Raw genomic sequence first — 21,774 nt, forward strand, 5'->3', positions numbered from 1 at the left:
CAATGCACAAGAATCATTTCTGGATTCGCATCTTTCATCAATTTTAAGCAGCCATTTTTCTTGCCCATCATATTGGGAGCACCATCTGCAGCACAAGATGTTATATTTTTCATTGGTATATCATTGACATCTAAGTAGTTTTTTAGCTTATTATATATATCTTTGGAGGTAGTGGTGCTTTCTAATCTTTTACAGAACAACATTTCTTCAGCAAAATGTCCTTTATCAATATATCTTATGTAAGTTATCAATACTGCCTCACTGTCTCTCAAAGTTGATTCATCCATTTGCAAGGAGAATTTTCTTGTTTTCAGCTTTTCAATAAGTTGTTTTTCAATATCCTCACTCATTTCGTCTATTCTTCTGCTAACAGTATTGTCACTGAGTGGCATAGCTTTTACATCTTTGTCATCTTTTTCAAGAACCATTTTAAGAAATGCTGATATTGACGGTGTTATTAAATTCTCTCCTATAGTGTGATTTTCTCCAGTTTTAGCGATGAATAAAGAAATTTGATAACTAGCCTCAAGAAGACGATTATTAGTTGAAGTATGAGCAGTAAATAGAGACTTTAATGTTGTTCTTTTTTCAAAATTTTTCTTTAAAGTTTTAAAGTAACTCAAATCTGAATTAATATGAGCACTATGTTTCACCTTCAAATGCGCCTCAAGATGACCTCATTTCATTGATTTGTTGGTCAAGCATTGCTGGCATAAAAGACAAAAAGGAATCCGCTCATCGTGAACAGCAGGTATGAACCCAAATTTTAAATATTCCTCCAAATATTGATGAGTTTTTTTCTTGCTTGTACCACTCATTTTACTATGGGCTATAAGAAATAAAAATAAGATCAATTAAAAACTAATATTAAAATATGTGTTAAAATATATTCAATGTGACATAGAGTAAACGTATACTAAAAATTCATACTTATTTAAATGTATATAACACATTTACTACACTACCACCGCAAATCAAAAGGTATCTATATTTTTTCCACTTGACAAAATTTTCTGGAAAGTTATGCTTCTAAAATTAAAATTGTCATGCATGCACTATTATAGCCCCAATAATATTTATAAAATATTAGTGCTTTCTAGCCCCGATGCAAGAACTACTTAATAAAGAGTTTAATATTGATAAAAATAAAATCAAATACTTACCAATTATATCTATACAATATATATATGTATATTTATTAAATCAACGAGCTTTTACAACAGTTTTGACTGACACTTATTTCAAATTAACACCAACTGAATGATGTGAAACACTACAGAAGTTGCAATGGGCCAATTAGGTGAGAATAACTGCGTTGTTTAGCGAGTTTTTAAAACGTCCGGGGTTCCCCGCGGCAGATGGCACGCTCTGCGGTGAACCCAGGACGAAGTTTACTTGACAACGCCAGTCACCCAGTTGATATTTTGGTCTCGTCAAACAAAATTATACTTAATAATTATTTACCACAATTATTTAAGAATTGCATTTTTTGTTATTTTTTTTTTAATTTTATTTATTTATTTATTCATTTTTAGAGAGGGAGAGAGAGGAGAGAGAGACAGAGAGAGAGAAGGGAGGGAGGAGCTGGAAGCATCAACTCCCACATGTGCCTTGACCAGGCAAGCCCAGGGTTTCCTGCTTGCCCTTGACCAGGCAAGCATTGGGTTTATTTCTCAGTGAACCCTCTCCTTGTCGCTACTTTCGTGCACTTGGAGAAAGAGTAGTGGGCTTGGAGTCAAATTCAGAAGACCTTTGCAGCATGACTTTGTCTAGGTCCCACCTCTCCAGCTTCAGAACCGGCGACCTCAGCATTTCCAGGTCGATGCTTTATCCACTGCACCACCACAGGTCAGGCTGCATTTTTTGTTAAATTTGGCACCGATATCTAGCATTGCATTTAAATGGCCCGGGGCGAAAGAGTTAAAGTCGTGTCGAGTCCATTTTCAAATTACCCCCCTTAACTATCGAATTGCCCCCCTGTGGGGCGTGGGCCCCATGTTGGGAAACACCGCCTTAGTTGTTCATTGATTGCTTTCCTCACATGTGTCTTGACCATGGGCCTTCAGCAGACTGAGTAACTCCTTATTCAAGCCAATGACCTTGAGTCCAAGCTGATGAGTTTTTTGCTCAAACCAGATGAGCCCACGCTCAAGCTGGCGACCTTGGGGTCTCGAACCTGAGTCCTCCGCATCCCAGTCCAACGCTCTATCCACTGCGCCACTGCCTGGTCAGGCGTCTCTTGCTTTTCAACAAGTGATGAGCCTGGTGTGAATCCAGATACTCTCCCTCCATTGGGTTTATTTCTCAGTGAACCCTCTCCTTGTCGCTACTTTCGTGCACTTGGAGAAAGAGTAGTGGGCTTGGAGTCAAATTCAGAAGACCTTTGCAGCATGACTTTGTCTAGGTCCCACCTCTCCAGCTTCAGTCTTCCCGTATTCAAAATGGGATAATGCCACTGCTGACCTAAAAATGAAAGGAATTTCAAAATGAGAGGCAACAAGCATTTATTTGAGATAAATGAGAATAGCTATTTGGGATGTATTGATTCAGATGGAAGCCCACATAGTGTCCGATTAGGAGACAGAGGCAAAGGGTAATAATAAGGCGAGGAAGGGGAACAATGACATCAATAGAAAGAAGGCATTTCTGTTGGTGCAGATAACATGGTGATGCTAATTCTAAACAGTTTAAAAAATAAATTCAGTCTAGTAGTCATCAGTCTGGTAGTTATAATTGCTTTCTTGTTATCTTTGCAAACAGTTCTTTGGGGCACAGTGCTGCTCTAGGCCCAGTCCAAGGGTCATTGTGCCCTGTTTTAACGTTGCAAAGGTTTGAGGTGTAAGATGTGGAAGGCCATTCCTCTGACGTGGCAGCTCTGGCTCTGTTTATATTATTGTTAATACCACCAATGCCTGTCTCTTAAGGTTGTCTCCCAGTGATGTACGTGAAAGGAAGTTGAGTCAGGAGCATGCCCAACCCATAAGAGCCAGTTTGGGCTGAAAAGAAATCTCTAGCTGACTGATCCCCACTCCCTTCTTGCCTGTAGGTTTTCCAGGAATTGGAAGATTAGGATGTTTCTGATGCCTTCAGGGTGTCATGGGAGGATGGACCATTCTGGTGGGCTGGGCTGACCTCCTGAGGCTGGAGGTCTTCCTGTGGCCCTGGGGCATCACCAAGGACTCTGAGTTTGCCTTCACCATGAGGAGAGGTGGTCTTGGAGCCCACTACCCACTTCCACATTCCTCTCATTTTGAAACGAAGGCTGTCGGGATACAGAGATGGGTGAGGGTGGAAGCTTGCACACTTTGATTGCTGAAGAACTTGTTTTCGATTCTCCTCAATGAAAGTTCATAAGCGCACCCTCCCAAGGTGCAAAGCAAATGAGAATAGAGTGTTAGCAGCGTGGACTGACGACTTGAACCTGATAGGGAGCAGTGATGCTCAGGTGCTTTGCTGGCAGAAAACCCTTCACACTGGGAGCAGGTGGCTATGTTCCCAAGTGGCAGGTTCACTTGCTGTGACACTTTAGCTCCTGGCTGTCCCTGTCCTTCCTAGTTACAAGGGCAGGAGATTGTGCCAGCAGCTGCACATGCTCAGGTGTCAGTCTCAGCCATGCTGGGAGCCTGCATCTGCGTGCTGATGGTCTCCACTCAAGTGCATGGTCCTGCTAAACGTGCTTTCCATCCCCGTTTAAAATCATTTAAAAGACACCCCCCCCTCCCTGTTTTTACTGTGGCATTTTTTCACAGATATAGAAAAGTTGAACAAATTTATAAACACCTTTATCTACCACCTAGATCTCATAATTAACATTTTGCTATATTAGCTTAAAATAGAATATGTATATAAAACATACAGTATGTATTTGAACAAATGGCTTATTTTGCTATATTAGCTAAAAATATATTTACTACATATCTATATCTATATATCTATATTGGCTCAAAGGATGCTTCAGTTACGTGTTTATTGAACACCTGGCGATTTAAACCCCTGAATCCTTCCGGCTTTTGGAATTAAGAGATACTGTTTCTGAGTCAAAGTAACTTCGCTTAAATTCCTATTCACAAAGCAGTCAGCCAGTCTAGGATGGGGCTGCTTCTCAATCCACTTGTTCCCAATAATTAGCAGAATGATGAAGATGATTTTAAGAGTAATCAGGGCAGCCCACAGTCATGGGCCCTTGGTCTGGCTCAGGCACTGCAACAATTGATTTTTTAAAAAATTAGGTGAAATTCACACAACAGAAAATTAACCCATTTTAAAATAAACAATTCAGTGGCATTTAGTATAATTACAATATTGTGCAACCACCACCTCTGTCTAGTTCCAAAACATTCCCATCACCCCAAAAGGAAAGCCATCCCATTAGCAGTCACTCTCCATTCCTCTGGTCCCTTCCCCCAGTCTCTTCCCCCAGCCTCATTCCTCCAGTCCCTTCCTCCAATCACCTGTTCGCTTTTTGTCTCTATGGATTTGCCTGTTCTGGACATTTCATAAAAATGGAATCATACAACATGTGGCCTTTTGTGTCTGAGCCACAAATGTATTGGCTTTCCCTCTAGTCTGCCGTGGATGGTCACTGGGTGCTATGACCCCCTCAGTCTCTGTCACCAGACCCGCAGCAGAACCATCACTGTTGGACCAGTGATGTCAGGGTGATGAGAACTGTTGGGGACATCATAGCCACTTCCCCACCGTAGGTCTGGATGTTGTCTGCTGCCTAGGAAACAGGACTGGTGGTGATGACTGATCTGGTGAGTCTGAACCACCGGCAAGATAGCTGCCTATACACTGATGAGACTGTCCCTGCATTCCAGCCTCACACGGGGAGCCTGGTGGCAGTGGCATCCTCTGCCACCAGTGGTAATTCCAGGTAATTGCTGCTGCCTCAAGCAGGGTTTTCTAACTTCACCCTGTTGACATCTAAAGCTGGGGCCAGAGCATTCTCTGAGTCTGTCCTATGTACTGTAGGGTGTCAAACAGCATCCCTGGCCTCCACTCATCAAATGACAATAGCACCAATTTCCCCCTATATGACAAAAATGTCTTTAGACATTACTCAATGGGGACAAAATCATAGCTGACTAATGGGCTGGGGTACTGAGCACTAAGCCCCACCCTCCTAGCTCTTAGCCCTGCCTCGGTGCATAGGTTGGGGGTGTAGAGAGAGGAAGGTCCATCAAGGAGCAGATCCGCCTAGCAGCAGGGGGACCAGGGCAGGGAGGGAAGCTGGGGCTTGATCCTCCAGCTCCCAGAGACTCTGCTTAGAAAATTCTGTTACCTTTTTTCTTTCCTCCTGCTTTTCTTTCTGTCTTCCTCCTTCTCCTCCAACTCTCTGCCTTATCAAGTTGGACACCAATAATTACTTTCAGTCTTTCTTATTTTAACCCTGAATGTTTAAGCCTTTGAAGGCTGTGCATTTCTCTTAGAGCACTGCTTTGGCTGCACCTGAGTTGCACTGTGAAATGTTTCCATTATAGCTCAGGATATTCCCCTTCTGAGCTGTGACTTGTCTAGAAGTGTTCTAAAATTTCAGTGCTTTTTAAATGTGCTTTGTAATTTTGTTTCAAATGTGCTTTGTATCCAATGAGCATGGTCTCTTATTTTGGAGATTAACTATATGGCCAGTGTTTGTAAATGCTCATGTCTATTTGAACATCCAAACCCTCAGCATTGGGTACAGGGGTCTCTATGCATACTTTTGGTCAAGCCTACTGACGGTGGTACCCAGATCCTCCGTATCTTTACTCATTTTTTTTTAGTCAGTGAGAGGAAAGGAGGCAGAGAGACAGACTCCCTCATGCACCCTGACCGGGATCCACCCAGCAGGACCCCTACCAGGCAATGCTCTGCCCATCTGGGGCATTGCTTGGTTGCTCTGCAACCAAGCTCTTCTTAGCACCTGAGGCAGAGGCCATGGAGCCATCCTCAGCACCCAAGGCCAACTCACTCCAATTGAGCCATAACTGCAGGGGGGAGGAGAGAAAGAGAAGTGCCTTGTCTGGGAATCGAACCGGGGACATCCACACACCAGGCCTACCACTGAGCCAACTGGCCAGGGCCATCCTTACTCATTTTTGTTTGCTAACTTATCAACTACTGAGAGAGAAGTGTTCACATCTCCCCTTCAGAGTTGTGGCTTTGTCTCTGGATTCATGGAAACCTTTGTTTCACAGGAAGTGATGCTTTTGCCTCTCTCCGGTTTCTCCCTGTGTCCCCTCCCTTCTGCTCTCCTATTGCCTACCTTTTTTTCTCCCATAATTTTTATGTCTCTGCCTCTGCTACTAGCTTCTCAATCCCAGGGTTCAGCCAGCCAGCTTGGGAAGGGGAAGGGTGCTCTGGATTTAAGGCCATGTGATTTGGGACAGGGGAGGCCAGCCTTGGATGTCTTCTTTCCCACCTGCTCCTCTGAGAGAGCGCACAGAACCAAGGGGGGTGGGAATGGGGTCACTGTGGTTAGCAGTTCCTCAGTATCTGGGTCTTACAGACCTTGAGATGGGACCCAGACTTCTCAGTCTTTGCTCTGAACCAGAAGTGGCCCAGAGGACCTTCCACCCTTGTGGACCTGTCCATGACAGCCCTCTTCATCTTTCAAGCTTTCTCTGCCCAGAGTGAGAGCCTTCCCAAGCCCCCAGCCCCTCTGCAGTGGTTCCTGGGCACCTGCGTTCCCTGGGTTCTTCTTGCCTGGACCACACACTTAACAGGAATAGGGCAGGACCACCTGGGTCTTAATTTTCAAACTCCAAATCAGAGCGTGGGCAGGCCAAGCTCCTCCTATGGTAGTAGCACACAGAGGCATTTCAAGGATGTGGTTGGGTGAGGAAGGCAGCCACTGCCCCAGGAGCCTGGAGTGGGCACAGAACCCCAAAACCAGAAAGGCAACTGTAAAGCAATGCCTTAAAAAGCAGGTGTCTGTGCCCTTTTGTAATTGGATAACATCCTTATTCTGAGGACAAGATGTTTTTCTTAACTGTGTGCATATGGTTAAAATTTTTTCAAACAGTATGAAAGGTTATATAATGAAATAGAAGTCTCCCACCTCCAGAGCCTTCCTTTCCTTCTTAGAGGCAATTATGGTCAATAATTTCTTAGGTATCCTAGAAATTTTTTGGTGCATATATAAGAATTCTTACTTTTTTGTGTGCATTTACAAGGATTTTTTAAAAACATAAATGGGAGAAGACTATAATACTGTTTTGTACCTCCATTTTTTAAAGTCAACAATAAGTCCTGGAGGTATTCCATATCAGCACATATGGCATATGCCTACCTCACTCTTTTTCACTGATATATAATATTCCAGCATATGAATGTACTATCTTGGGATTAACTACTAATGGAGATCTTGGCTGTTTGCTAATTCTCCCAAGGCTGTCATGAACTACACCGTCTGTCTTTGAATAGGTGTCTGTGGGTATTTCCAGGAGAGGTGTTACAGGTTGAAAGAATGTGACCATTTTTAGTCTTGAGAAGTTTCACTAAATTTTGAGTTGGGCTTATTATTTTTTTAAGTCAAGGGACAGTCTCTAAGGAAGGTGGACTGTGAGGCTTCTGCGGATGGACCAAGAATGAAAGGCACCCCTTAGGGAATGGGAGGGGGTGGTGAAGAGCTCAAGGTAATGGTTCAGAAAAGCATGGCAAACCCAGGGAGGGAAATTAGCAAAGGGGAGTATGTGGGGCTGTCCCTGTGGCCCTTCTTACCTACTAAACTCAGGATATGAAACACCACTATCCTTTTAAGGTGACTCTGCCAAGCCTTTGATGCCTCAGTTCTAGCCCTAATCAAGTAGAATGTTAACCCTGCCAAGTAAAAGAATTAGCATGTTATATCCCAGTTGAGCCTGACCTGTGGTGGCGCAGTGGATAAAGCGTTGACCTGGAATGCTGAGGTCGCCGGTTTAAAACCCTAGAATTACCTGGTCAAGGCACATATGGGAGTTGATGCTTCCTGCTCCTCCCCTCTTCTCTCTCTCTCTCTCTCTCTCTCTCTCTCTCCTTCTCTCCTCTCTAAAATGAATAAATAAAGTCTTTAAAAAAATATCCCAGTTGAGTAGAATATTAACTGACAAGTGAATTAACATGTTATATCCTAATTAAGTAGAATGTTAACCTGCCAGGTAACAGAATTGTTATGTCAATAAAACTTTAATAATCACTTAAAAATTTTTTTTTTTAATTTTCCATAGAGCAGAGATGAGGAAAAGGACCTTCTTCCCAGAAACATGGATTTGGCACTGCCTCGACATCAGTTGCAGTAAGACTCCTTTCCTTTGCCATCTCTGTGAACTAACTCGGAGGCACACATGTAAGTCCGGATTGTTCCCAGTGGATTTGCCTGCAGATCCGACACCCACATCTGAGGAAGACACCGGACACTTTTTTCTAACACATAACACTCAAAGCTGTGAAGTCAATCCTGAATCCCACTGCAACTTCAGACATCCGCCAATGAAATATAAAATGCATGGGCTTTATGCCTCTTATGACTCCCTCTAGGGGTAACTCTTTCCATGGTGTTTGCATAACAAGCTCATTAAAACAATTACAGTTTGCCTGACCAGGCGGTGGCCCAGTGTATAGAGCGTTGGACTGGGATGTGGAGGACCCAGGTTCAAGACACCGAGGTCGCCAGCTTGAGCGTGGGCTCATCTGGTTTGAGCAAAAGCTCACCAGCTTGGACCCAAGGTCGCTGGCTTGAGCAAGGGATTACTCAGTCTGCTGTAGCCCCACGGTCAAGGCACATATGAGAAAGCAATCAATGAACAACTAAGGAACCGCAACGAAGAATTGATGTTTCTCATCTCTCTCCCTTCATGTCTGTCTGTCCCCATGAACTCAACCTCATCTACCTCCTCCTCACTCCTCAGGGGACTTGGACTCCTGCCCGAATACCAGGCTGCTTTTATCAGCACATTTCCTTCCCACATTTTTTCTCCTCTTAGCTCTCCTTGAAGCAGCAGTGTCCTGCCAAATTCCTGCCAGGCGCAGCTGGCTTTTTCTTTTGATGCTCAGGGTGAGAACACCAGTGGGAGCAGTAGAAAGAGGGGTGGCCTGCGCTGGGAAACCAGTGAGGCACGAAAGTTCTGACCCCCCGAACCAGGTCCCCCTTCAAGGCACGCGGTGCCACAGGGTACACAGCATGTGCTCAGCACAGAATGGAGCACACCGCTGGGGGTTCCTCAGGCGGCTTCACAGATGTGTGTGCCCACATTATGGGAAGGCTGAACCCCTGGTCACAAGAGATCCAGATGATTGCATTTTGCTCTGGACCCAGATTTAAAATGGCCTATCTGGCCATCATCATTCAAATGTATCTGCTTTCTGGGTGCCAGGTGATGGTTTTGGTGCAGGATGGTGTCTTGAATAAGGTGTGCAGGGTCCCCTGATTCACAGAATTTATGATTTATGCCCTAAGAAGTGTCATGGGGTTGGTGTTCTCATGGGGGGCCAGGCAAAGGGTGCGAGAAGCAGAAGAAGAACCCTTTGGACAAGCTAGGGGTCTCCCAGGGCAGATGGAGCCCAAGCTGAGCCCCACAAGGTGGATAAACAAGAAAGGGAAGGACATCCAGGTAGAAGAACCAGGATGGGCAAGAGCGGGAGCTGGGCGAGGCTGGTGGGTTTCCACAAGGTTGCAGTGAGCTGGCCAGGGCCGAGAAGAGGGTGTAGGGGTGTGAAGGCCCATGGCTGTGGTGGGGGTGTAGAGAGCCACAGAGGTCTGCAACCACGGATTTGAGACCTAATATTGGAGATGTCCCCTCCCTATCTGTTGACCGTGACCATATGAAACCATGAAAGTTCTGCCAAATGGGAAGAGGCTGAGCTTGAGCTGTAGAGGGGGTGGCAGCGTGTGACCCTCCCAGAGGGGACAACAGACACCACAGGCAATGTGGGGCCTGACAGGCAGTTTGGTCTCGGCATGCTGTAGCCCGTGGTGTCTGGCTGCCCAGGGGACAGAGGCGGAGCAGGCAGGTGAGGGGCAGCAGCCTGGCTCCCTGCCAGGTCAGGTGCGGTTCCAGCTTCGATTCTGGGGCTTCTCCTCAGGCTGAGGGTGTTTTTTAAATTTTTATTTATTGACTTTAGAGAGAGAGGAAGGGAAAGAGAAAGGAACAGAAACATTGATCTACTCCTGTCTGTGCCCTGACTGGGGATCAAACCGGCAACGTCTGTGGTTTGAGGGATGCTCTAACCAACCAAGCTGTCTAGCCAGGGCCGGGTTGTAGGTTTTATTTTCCAGTGATCATTTTTGCACCAAATACTAAGACAAATCTCAAAAAGAGATCCTGGAAATGCAAAGGAGACCACAGAGTTTGTCCCCAGAGCCAATCTAGAGGGATCGATGTGCCATTGGTGGGGGCAGGGAGAATCTGGTGTGCGTCTTTGTGTCATTTCAGATTTCCTAGTGTGATGTCAACAAAGGTAAACAGAAACAGGTGGAGTTCATTTGAATTATAATTTATGTGTGTCCAAAATATTGTTGTTTCATGTAATCAACTTAAGTTATGGATAGGACATTTTAGGGTTTTTTGGGGGGGGGTACTATAGCAATTTCCTCGGCCTGCCGTAACAAAATAGCACAACCTGGGAGACTTAAAATAATAGAAATCTATTTTCTCATGGTTACAGAGGCCAAAGTCCAAGGTCAAGGTGTGGGCGGAGTTGGCTCTTCTAGAAACTCTGAGGTAGAGTCTGATCCATGGCTCTCTGGCTTCTGGAGGTTGCTGACAACTCCTGGTATCCCCTTTGCTTGAGGCTGTGTTGCTCCTATTTCTGCCTCTGTTTTCATGTGGCCACTTTCCCTCTGAATGTCTGTGTCCAAAGTTTCTCTTACAAGGAAGGACCTTGTCATATTGGATTATGGTCTACCCTAAGACTTCATTGTAACTTGATGACTTTATTTCCAAATGTGTAAGGTCACATCTACAGGTAGTGGGGGTTAGAACTTCAACATTATCTTTGGGGGGACACAGCTCAACCCATAACAGCTCCCTTGGAGGAGGATGGCCCTGGAGGCTGGGTGGATTTCTCAGACCTGGTAATAGGGAGGGACGGTGGTTGAGGTGGAAGGACCCGTGAAGACCAAGATCAGGTGGGGCACAAGGAGGAAGCGGTGTTTGGGGGGCTGTGCTTTGGTGCAGCTTAGGGAGACCAGGGGCACCCATCCTCCATTACTTTTGTCATCTTTGAGCCCTATCTCAACCTGGATGTCAGCTGGTGGGTGAGAAGAAGGAAGAGGAGGGCTCCCCATGGTTCAAGGCAGTCCCCAGGGGCAGGGATTACAAATTGCGGCCGGGGCAGAGAGGTCAATGGGGCGCAGGGTCAGCGGTCCAGCAAGGAGCAAGCCGGCTGCTCTCTGCAGGTTGGCCCAGAGTGCCAGCCACAGGTCTCAGCCTCACTGTGGCCCGGCTGGGCACTGAGGTCACAGCTGTCCTCCTTCTAGCCCTGTCCACGTGCACAGGGACTCCCAAGGCCTCTGGCTTATTTCACACAGAGGACAGAAGATGTGAGCTGCAGCCCCAAACCAGAGAACTGTGGAAACCAAGGCATGGCTGAGGGTAGGTGGGGCAGCAGGTTAGGACCATCTTGAAGGACAACACAGAAGATGGGGAAGCAGGCCAGTGGGAATGGTCAAGAGATAGGCGAAGGCAGCTGCTAAGGGTGGGGCCTTACCTGCGATCGCCCGCTTCTTTTTTTTTTTTTTTATTTATTCATTTTTAGAGAGGAGAGAGAGGGGGAGAGAGAGAAACAGAGAGAGAGAAGTGGGGAGGATCTGGAAGCATCAACTCCCATATGTGCCTTGACCAGGCAAGCCCAGGGTTTCGAACCGGCGACCTCAGCATTTCCAGGTCGACACTTTATCCACTGCGCCACCACAGGTCAGGCGTTCGCCCGCTTCTTAAGGTGCCAAACCAATGTAGTACACACATGCACACACAAATGCACATGTACACACATGCACAGCATGCAAACATCACACATGCATGGATGTGTACACATGCACACCTGGTTCTAGGGGGCAGAACAGCTCCCTGTTCGGAGAGCAGCACCGAGCACTCAAATCTCTGCAGCCAAAGTCCTACCTTATGGAGAAACCAGCTGCTGCCAGGATGAGAAGTCTCTCAAACATGCAGAGGAGAATTACGTTGACAGAAGGGTCCTCACTGGGAGGGATCACATCAGGCGCAGCGTGATTGTTGAGATAAGCCCATGCCCCCACCCAGGGTACTTGGTCAGGGCTTGCTTCCCTAAGGAACTTCCAGTTTCTTTCAACGGTGGCCCAGCCTGAGTGTGTGGTCCCTGCCCAAGCCAGGGTCAGGGCAGCCCCCATGAGTCCCTTTGGGGCTTGGGGCAGATGAGGGGACTTCTTTGTCAGAGACTGCAGCATGCAGGCCATCTCCGTGGTGCAGAGCAGGCTGTAGTGCAGGGGTTGGGAAGATATGGCTCGCAAGCCAGATGTGGCTCTTTTGATGGCTGCATCTGGCTCACAGATAAATCTTTAATAAAAAAATAATAACTTTAAAAATATAAAACACTCTCGGCCCTGGCCGGTTGGCTCAGTGGTAGAGCTTCGGCCTGGTGTGCGGAAGTCCCGGATTTGATTCCCCGCCAGGGCACACAAGAGAGGCGCCCATCTGCTTCTCCACCCCTCCCCCTCTCCTTCTTCTCTGTCTCTCTCTTCCCCTCCCGCAGCCGAGGCTCCATTGGAGCAAAAAGATGGCCCGGGCACTGGGGATGGCTCCTTGGCCTCTGCCCCAGGCGCTAGAGTGGCTCTGGTTGCGACAGAGCGAAGCCCCGGATGGGCAGAGCATCGCCCCCTGGTGGGCGTGCCGGGTGGATCCCAGTCGGGCGTATGCGGGAGTCTGTCTGACTGCCTCCCCGTTTCCAGCTTCAGAAAAATGCAAAAAATAAAAATAAAATAAAATAAAATAAAGTAAAATAAATAAATAAATATAAAACACTCTCATGTATTACAATCCATTCATTTCCTACTGCTCATGTTCATGGTTGTGGGTGGCTGGAACCAATCACAGCTGTCCTCCGGGACAACACCAAATTTTTATTGGATAATGCATAACGTACACAGGTCGTTGTATGGCTTTCACGGAATTACATTTTAAAATATGTGGCGTTCATGGCTCGCTCAGACAAAAAGTTTCCCGACCCCTGCTGTAGTGCATCGGCCTGGGATTCTTGAGGACTGTAAGACACATGGCCCCAACTTACTAGTTTGCTGATATAAAGGAGATATTGAAAGTTGAGAGCCCCTCGGGGTTGTGCTGGTCACACCAAACTCTGAGAGACATATTAGGTTCCATTCTGGACACTTCTTTTTGTATTTTTCTGAAGTTAGAAGCAGGGAGGCAATCAGACAGACTCCCGCATGTGCCCAACCGGGATCCACCCGGCATGCCCACCAGGGGGCGATGCTCTGCCTATCTGGGGCGTTGCTCTGTCTGCCGGAGCCATTCTATCTAGCGCTTGAGGTGGAGGCCATTGAGCCATCCTCAGTGCCTGGGCCAACTTTGCTCCAATGGAGCAAAGCCTTCACTGCGGGAGGGGAAGAGAGAGACAGAGAGGAAGGAGAGGGGGAGGAGTGGAGAAGCAGATGGGTGCCTCTCCTGTGTGCCCTGGCCGGGAATCGAACCCAAGTCTTCCACACACCGGGGTGACACTCTACAGCTGAGCCAAATGGCCAGGGCTGAAACTTCCTTTTTTTTTTTTTTTTTTTTTTTTGTATTTTTCTGAAGCTGGAAATGGGGAGAGACAGTCAGACAGACTCCTGCATGCGCCCACCAGGGGCGAAGCTCTGCCCACCAGGGGGCCATGCTCTGCCCCTCCGGGGCGTCGCTCCGCCGCGACCAGAGCCACTCTAGCGCCTGGGGCAGAGGCCAAGGAGCCATCCCCAGCGCCCGGGCCATCTTTGCTCCAATGGAGCCTTGGCTGCGGGAGGGGAAGAGAGAGACAGAGAGGAAGGAGAGGGGAAGGGGTGGAGAAGCAAATGGACGCTTCTCCTATGTGCCCTGGCCGGGAATCGAACCCGAGTCCCCCGCACGCCGATGCTCTACCACTGAGCCAACCGGCCAGGGCCATGAAACTTCCTTTTAAGATAACAAGCCATCTGCCTTCTATTACTTAGGGCAGGGGTCCCCAAACTACGGCCCACGGGCCACATGCGGCCCCCTGAGGCCATTTATCCGGCCCCCGCCGCACTTCCAGAAGGGGCACCTCTTTCATTGGTGGTCAGTAAGAGGAGCACATTGACCATCTCATTAGCCCAAAAGCAGGCCCATAGTTCCCATTGAAATACTGGTCAGTTTGTTGATTTAAATTTACTTGTTCTAAGACAGGGTTGTCCACTCTCTCCACTCTTATTTAATGTGGTACTAGAGGTTCTTGCCACAGCAATCAGACAAGACAAAGAAATAAAAGGCATCCATATCGGAAAAGAAGAAGTAAAGGTATCACTTTTTGCAGATGATATGATCCTATACATCGAAAACCCCAAAGAATCCACAAAAAGACTTCTAGAAAAAATAAGCCAATACAGTAAGGTCGCAGGATACAAAATTAACATACAGAAGTCAATAGCCTTTCTATATGCCAACAATGAAACATCTGAGAATGAACTCAAAAGAATAATCCCCTTCACGATTGCAACAAAAAAAATAAAATACCTAGGAATAAACATAACAAAGAATGTAAAGGACTTATACAATGAAAACTATAAACCATTGTTAAGGGAAATTGAAAAAGACATTACAAGATGGAAGAATATACCTTGTTCTTGGTTAGGTAGAATAAATATAATCAAGATGGCCATATTACCCAAAGCTATATACAAATTTAATGCAATTCCCATCAAAATTCCAATGACATTTTTTAAAGAAATGGAGCAAAAAATAATCAGATTTATATGGAACTATAAAAAGCCCCGAATAGCCTGACCTGTGGTGGCGCAGTGGATAAGGCATCAACCTAGAAATGCTGAGGTCGCCGGTTCGAAACCCTGGGCTTGCCTGGTCAAGGCGCATATGGGAGTTGATGCTTCCAGCTCCTCCCCACCTTCTCTCTCTGTCTCTCTCTCCTCTCTGTCTCCCTCTCTGTCTCTCTCTCTCTCCCTTTCTCTCTCCTCTCTAAAATGAATAAATAAATAAATTTTAAAAAAAAATTAAAAAAAAAAAAAAAAAAAGCCCCGAATAGCCAAAGCAATCCTAAAGAAAAGGAATGAAGCTGGGGGCATTACAATACCTGACTTCAAACTCTATTATAGGGCCACGACAATCAAAACAACATGGTATTGGCAGAAAAATAGACACTCAGACCAATGGAACAGAATAGAAAGCCCAGAAATAAAACCACATATATATAGTCAAATAATTTTTGATAAAGGGGCCAACAACACTCAATGGAGAAAAGAAAGCCTCTTCAACAAATGGTGCTGGGAAAACTGGAAAGCCACATGCAAAAGAATGAAGCTGGACTACAGTTTGTCCCCCTGTACTAAAATTAACTCAAAATAGATCAAAGATCTAAACATAAGACCTGAAACAATAAAGTACATAGAAGAAGACATAGGTACCAAACTCATGGACCTGGGCTTTAAAGAGCATTTTATGAATTTGACTCCACAGGCAAGAGAAGTGAAAGCAAAAATTAATGAATGGGACTACATCAGACTAAGAAGTTTTTGTTCAGCAAGAGAAATTGATAACAAGATAAACAGACAGCCAACTAATTGGGAAATGATATTTTTAAACACCTGCTCAGATAAGGGCCTAATATCCAAAATATACAAAGAACTCATAAAACTCAACGACAAACAAACAAACAATCCAATAAAAAAATGGGAAGAAGATATGAACAGACACTTCTCCCAGGAAGAAATACAAATGGCCAACAGATATATGAAAAGATGCTCATCTTCTTTAGTTATTAGAGAAATGCAAATCAAAACTGCAATGAGATACCACCTCACACCTGTTAGACTAGCTATTATTAACAAGACAGGTAATAGCAAATGTTGGAGAGGTTGTGAAGAAAAAGGAACCCTCATCCACTGTTGGTGGGAATGTAAAGTAGTACAACCATTATGGAAGAAAGTATGGTGGTTCCTCAAAAAACTGAAAATAGAACTACCTTATGACCCAGCAATCCCTCTACTGGGTATAGACCCCCAAAACTCAGAAACATTGACTTGTAAAGACACATGCAGCCCCATGTTCATTGCAGCATTGTTCACAGTGGCCAGGACATGGAAACAACCAAAAAGCCCATCAATAGATGACTGGATAAAGAAGATGTGGCACATATACACTATGGAATACTACTCAGCCATAAGAAATGATGACATCGGATCATTTATAGCAAAATGGTGGGATCTTGACAACATTATACGTAGTGAAATAAGTAAATCAGAAAAAACCAGGAACTGCATTTTTCCATACGTAGATGGGACATAAAAGTGAGACCAAGAGACATTGATAAGAGTGTGGTGGTTACGGGGGGAGGGGGGAGAGGGAGAGGGAAGGGGGCGGGGGAGGGGCACAAAGAGAACTAGATAGAGGGTGACAGGACAATCTGACTTTGGGTGATGGGTATGCAACATAATTGAACTTTAAGATAACCTGGACATATTATCTTTGAATATATGTATCTTGATTTACTGATGTCACCCCATTAAAAATAAATACAATAAAACAATAAAATAAATAAATAAATAAATAAATAAAATAAAAGATTTAAAAAATAAATAAATAAATAAATAAATTTACTTGTTCTTTATTTTAAATATTGTATTTGTTCCTGTTTTGTTTTTTTACTTTAAAATAAAATATGTGCAGTGTGTATAGGGATTTGTTCATAGTTTTTTTTTATAGTCCGGCCCTCCAACGGTCTGAGAGACAGTGAACTGGCCCCCTGTGTAAGAAGTTTGGGGACCCCTGACTTAGGGGATGCTTGTGGAAGGGGCAGAAACAAGAACATGGATAGAAGAGATAGGAGACAAAGGATGCTTGGGACAGACAGTGGGATGGAGGACCTGTCCTTGGCAGACCCAAGCATCCTCTTCTTGGTGCTAAAGGACATCAGATGGAGCCTTAGGTCATAGCAGCCTTCATGTCATAGTGTTTCCTGCCCAGTGAGGGAAGCCCAGCCAGAGAAAGAGGGTGACTTGGGGGGAGGGGGTGTGTGGGGAACATGACAAGTCCAGAAGTGGTTGGTGAATTCATTTGACTGGAGTCTAGGGATGGGGAAAGGAGCCTCAGTTTTCCCACCTTAACCTGGGAAGTGGGCAACTCAGTCCTTTTCTATGTGCCTGTGAAGTTGCTATCACCTGCTATGTCCAGAGCTGGAGCCCCTGCCAAGGGAGGGTGGCCACCCCCTGTACTGACTGCCCCTTAAATTCAGTTTTTCCCATTTCTCTGTTTTAGTCCGAAGGCACCCCCTGCACGTACACCCACAGTGCTTTCTTCTACCCCAATGGGAGTCTCCAGGCCCACCCTGAGAATGTGCTCCTTACCCCTCAGTGTTTCAACTCTCCAGCCACTAAGTGGACACCCACCCTCCCTGGAGGCTGAGGACCCAGAAGCAGAGAGCTGAGATATTCTGCTTGGGGACAACCATGAGCCAGAGCGAGGGCTGGGCATCTGTCACACAGAAAGTGGAGACACACAATTGCAGAGAGTGGTCAGGAGTAGAGCTGTTGTCAGACCCTGGGGTGAGGAGGTCCAGGGAAGGGAAGACTTAGGGTGACATCAGGGGAATGAGGGAGACCCTGGCACAGCAGGAAGGAATGGGGAATTAAAGTGAGTTCCAGAAGGTGTGGGACCCTGGGTCTACTTTGACCCTCCCTTAAATGAACATTATACCTGCACATTGGTCCATGAGCAGAAAATGAGTACAGAGAGTGCCCCACGGTAGAGTAGTCAGAGAAGGGTCATCTCTCCTCTCCCCATCCAGATCCTGCCTGAGAAGCCATTCAGCTTAGAGCTTGGGCCAGGCTGGGCACTAGGCAGTCACCTGGGGACTTTGCCAGGAGGCAGAGCTGAGGACCTCGAATCCTTGGGTGATGTCCACCTTTCAGGTGAACCACCTCCCCATTGCCAAGGCATTTAGCGTGAATGTGTATTCTGAATACTACTCCTTAATTAGACTGGTGTTTTACAAAAACGTTTCTCCTAGGCAGTGGCTTGTCTTTTCATTCTCTTAATAGTGTCTTTCAAAGAGCAGAAGTTCTTTATTTTGATGGAGTCCAATTTATCAATTTTCCCTTTTATGAATTATTTTTTGTTGTATCTAAGAAATCTTTGCCAAATCTTCTCAAAGTTTAACAGTTTAGGTTTCACATTTATTGTATAAAATAGCTATGAGCCTTTTGGGTTAATCTTTGGAGACCATGCAAAGTATAGATCAAAGCTCATTTTTCTGCATTTAGATTCTCAGTGGTTCCAGCACCACTTCTTGAAAAGAGTTCTCTTTCTCTGTGGAATCGCCTTCACAGCTTGGTTGAAAGTCAGTGTTCACACATGTGTGGGTCCCTCTCTGGACTCCCTGCTCTGTTCCATTGAGTATTTGTCTATGTTGACACTAAAACTACACCATGTGATTCCTGTATCTTTAGAGTAAGTCTCAGTGTCAGATGGGGTATGTCCTCAACTTGACTCTTACCAAAGTTGTTTCTTCTAGGTCCTTGGCATTTCTAGGTAAATTTTAGAATCAGCTTTGCCATTTCTCCCAAGACCCTACTTGGATTTTGTTGGGGTTGTATCACATCCATAGATTAATATCTTGGCAATATTGTCTTCAGATCCAAAAACAGTCTGGCTCTCTACTGACTTAGGTCTTCCTTAGTTTCAGCAGCATTTTGCAGTTTCCAGGTCTTCTGCATCGTTCATAGGAATTATCCCTGTGAGCGTTTCATCTTTTCTGTGCTACTGGAAAAGTGTTGTTAAGCCAGCAGTTGTTAAGATGGAGGTGGACGAGAGCCACAGAGAGGCCTTCACCCTGGGGGTCTCGCACAGTGCCCTGGGGGTCTTCCTGCATTGCTGGCTGAGCCACAGTGAGACCCACTCACCATTGTCCCAACTCTGCTCCAGGAACAGGCACAGGGAGGTGGGTGCCTTCAGTTGCCCCACAATGCCCGTCTTCCTTTCTCCTGTCCAGAGAGAGTTCATATCTCCACGCCCAACAAGTATGAGTTCCAGGACGTGCAGCGGCCACAGCTCCTCACTTGTTTTGACCTGGCTGTGCAAGCCCACATTGATGCCCACATGGCCTTCCCCCAGGTCCCAAGACACAGCAGGGATGATTGCGATTGTCCTGGGGGGACACCAGAACACCAGGTCCTGGATATCCACCAGCTAGATGGGCGAGCCCATGGCCAGCACACACACGGCCAAGATCCTCTCCTGGGATGAGTTCAGAACATTTTGGATCAACTGGCATGGCAGACTTATCCAGGCACAGCTGGGCTGGCCTGGGCAGGCATGGGAACCTTGCGTTTCTCTGACATCTGCTGCTTCCTGCTCTGTGTCTGACTCTTGTGCGGGATGGGGAGGAGGGAGGGTGAACACAGGGTACCACCTCAAGTAGCTCACAGTCTTCTTGGAGTTGCTTACAAAAAAACCATGGTGAGACCTACGGCAGAGGACACACCTAGGGATCTGGGAGTTGAGGGGTGGGAAGGAGGTTAGAGAGAAAGGAAGTGCATATGAGCAGGTAAAATGGGGACTGGGGGCATTTTCTGAGCCAAGCAGAGGGGACATACTGAAGGAACAGCTAACACGACTTCCTAAGAGAGGGACATAGCCAGACTGGGCAAACCAGAGCAAAGGATGTTCCAGGCAAAGGGAACGACATATACAAAGGCCCAGAGGTTCCAGGGAGCCTGAACACTTTGGAACTGTACACACCATGTTTGTGTTTCTGTTGGCCATTTAATGGGTAGGGTGACCTTTAGTTTCTCTGACCATGGCCCTGTCGCCAGTGTCACTGCTGCCTGAGCACCACTGCATACTTCCAGTAGCCTTGACCTCTTTTTCTCCAGGTTGGTGATGGTCCGAACCATCCAATGAGAGTGTCATTGTGACCTGGGTCCTCCCCAAGGCACCAGAGGTCCAGTTCATTGGCTTCTCCATTGGCTGGGGATCCATGGGCAAGTTCCGCGTCTAGAGGAAGATGGAGGTGGATGAGAGCCACAGCGAGGCCTTCACTCTGGGGGTCTCGCACAGTGCCGTCCCTGGGTCTGCTTCCATCATAGGTGTGTCTGCTCCACAGCCTGGCTTGGGAGGACAGGGGCAAGTCCCAGAAGGCAAAGTGGTTACTTCAGGCTCAGTCGCACACTGGGAGTAGCTGGGAACCTGTGTCCCTGGGGCCCTTCGCAACACCACTCACCTGACAAGCAGTTTCTAGTGCCTCCATGCTGGGCTTTAGGGGAAGACTCAGAGATGACCCCAACCCTGCCCTTGAGGAGGACCCTGGCTAAGAAGTCAGGTCCCCAACTACTCAGTCATGGGGTGACCCCAAGGGGCAGGTGGTACACTCCAGGATCAAGGGGTCCAGGGCGATATGTAAAGAAGGCCAAAGGCCAGGAGGAGCCAGGTTAGTACAAGGCGGGAAGTGGAGGTCCTGGAGTTCCCAGTGAGAAGGGCAGACATTCAGAACATCGGTTAAGCAGGGTAAGAGGCTGTGACCAGCGGTCTCTTGGCCCTGGGCTGTCCTTCATAGCCTAGGCATGCGAGTGGAAAGTGAGGACTGTGGGATCAATCTAATGCTGGGAGTTAGAAGGGCAGAGAGAGGGTAAGAGGCCAGGAGGGGGCATATAGACCTGAATGAGGTCTCGGGTCTTTCTGATATCTGAAAGAGGGATCATGGGGCTCAGACAGGTTGGTGGTTGTGGCTGGTCAGAAGATATCGGAGGTTATGATTTCTGAAACATGAGGTCAAGCCGTGGTGGTTGAGATGTGAGTGGCCCAGAAGGAGGTGAGGGGCGTCTGTGTGGAGGCATACGACAGAGACGGAAAGGAGGTGAAGGCTGGACCGTGGGCCAGTGCCTTCAGCATAGCAGGGTGGAAGGGCGGAGAAGAAGCTGGGAAACCCAGAGGAAGTTGATGAGAAAGAAGCCATGGGAGGAGGCTGCAGGAGCAATGGCAGCCTCAGTGGGAAAGGCCAGAGAAGGAAAAGGAACAGTGGGGTTTCCAGAGGGCCCATCAGCAATTTGGGGGGCAGACAGAGTGCTGAAGGGATGGGAATACAGGAGACCAGAAACAAAAGAAAAAAAAGAACTTTAAAATGTACCAACGAACTACACAAGAATGAAAACTTTTATTAAAAATCTAAATACTTATGATTAAGGGGAAAATTGTATTTTGTATTAGAAGTTAGAAAAAATATTTAGAGTAATTTAGAATATAATGACTATTGATGCATTAATATTTGTGAGATGCAGCAAAGTCATACTTACAGGGAAATTCATATCCTTGAATGCACCTGTTTAAAAAGCCAGAAAGAGGCCTGACCTGTGGTGGCACAGTGGATTAAGTGTTGACCTAGACTGCTGAGGTCGCTGGTTTGAAACCCTGGGCTTGCCTGGTCAAGGCACATATGGGAGTTGATGCTTCGTGCTCCTCCCTCATCCTCTCCCTCTCTCTTCCCTCTCCTAAAATAAATAAAATGTAAAAAAATAAAAATAAAAGCCAGAAAGAAAAAAGCATTTAGCCTAATGAAGAGGCAGAGAGAGAGAGAGCCCCTGAGTTAAAACTAAGGCACACAGAGGGA

At 46.5% G+C, this 21,774-nt stretch overlaps 1 protein-coding gene across 1 annotated transcript in view; it reads left to right on the plus strand.

Moving 5' to 3' along the window:
* Nucleotides 1-21,774, plus strand: part of CPAMD8 (C3 and PZP like alpha-2-macroglobulin domain containing 8) — a 110,919-nt gene that overhangs the window by 77,721 nt on the left and 11,424 nt on the right. Inside the window, 10 exon segments of the mRNA XM_066252643.1 lie at nucleotides 3,047-3,134; nucleotides 3,137-3,197; nucleotides 4,727-4,876; nucleotides 8,190-8,257; nucleotides 12,045-12,197; nucleotides 17,428-17,484; nucleotides 19,162-19,273; nucleotides 19,275-19,444; nucleotides 19,556-19,582; nucleotides 20,057-20,257. Of these exon segments, the coding sequence (XP_066108740.1) occupies nucleotides 3,047-3,134; nucleotides 3,137-3,197; nucleotides 4,727-4,876; nucleotides 8,190-8,257; nucleotides 12,045-12,197; nucleotides 17,428-17,484; nucleotides 19,162-19,273; nucleotides 19,275-19,444; nucleotides 19,556-19,582; nucleotides 20,057-20,257 (1,087 nt within the window).

This window comes from Saccopteryx bilineata, chromosome 1 (genome assembly GCF_036850765.1).
Source record: "Saccopteryx bilineata isolate mSacBil1 chromosome 1, mSacBil1_pri_phased_curated, whole genome shotgun sequence".
Classification (NCBI taxonomy): Eukaryota; Metazoa; Chordata; class Mammalia; order Chiroptera; family Emballonuridae; genus Saccopteryx; species Saccopteryx bilineata.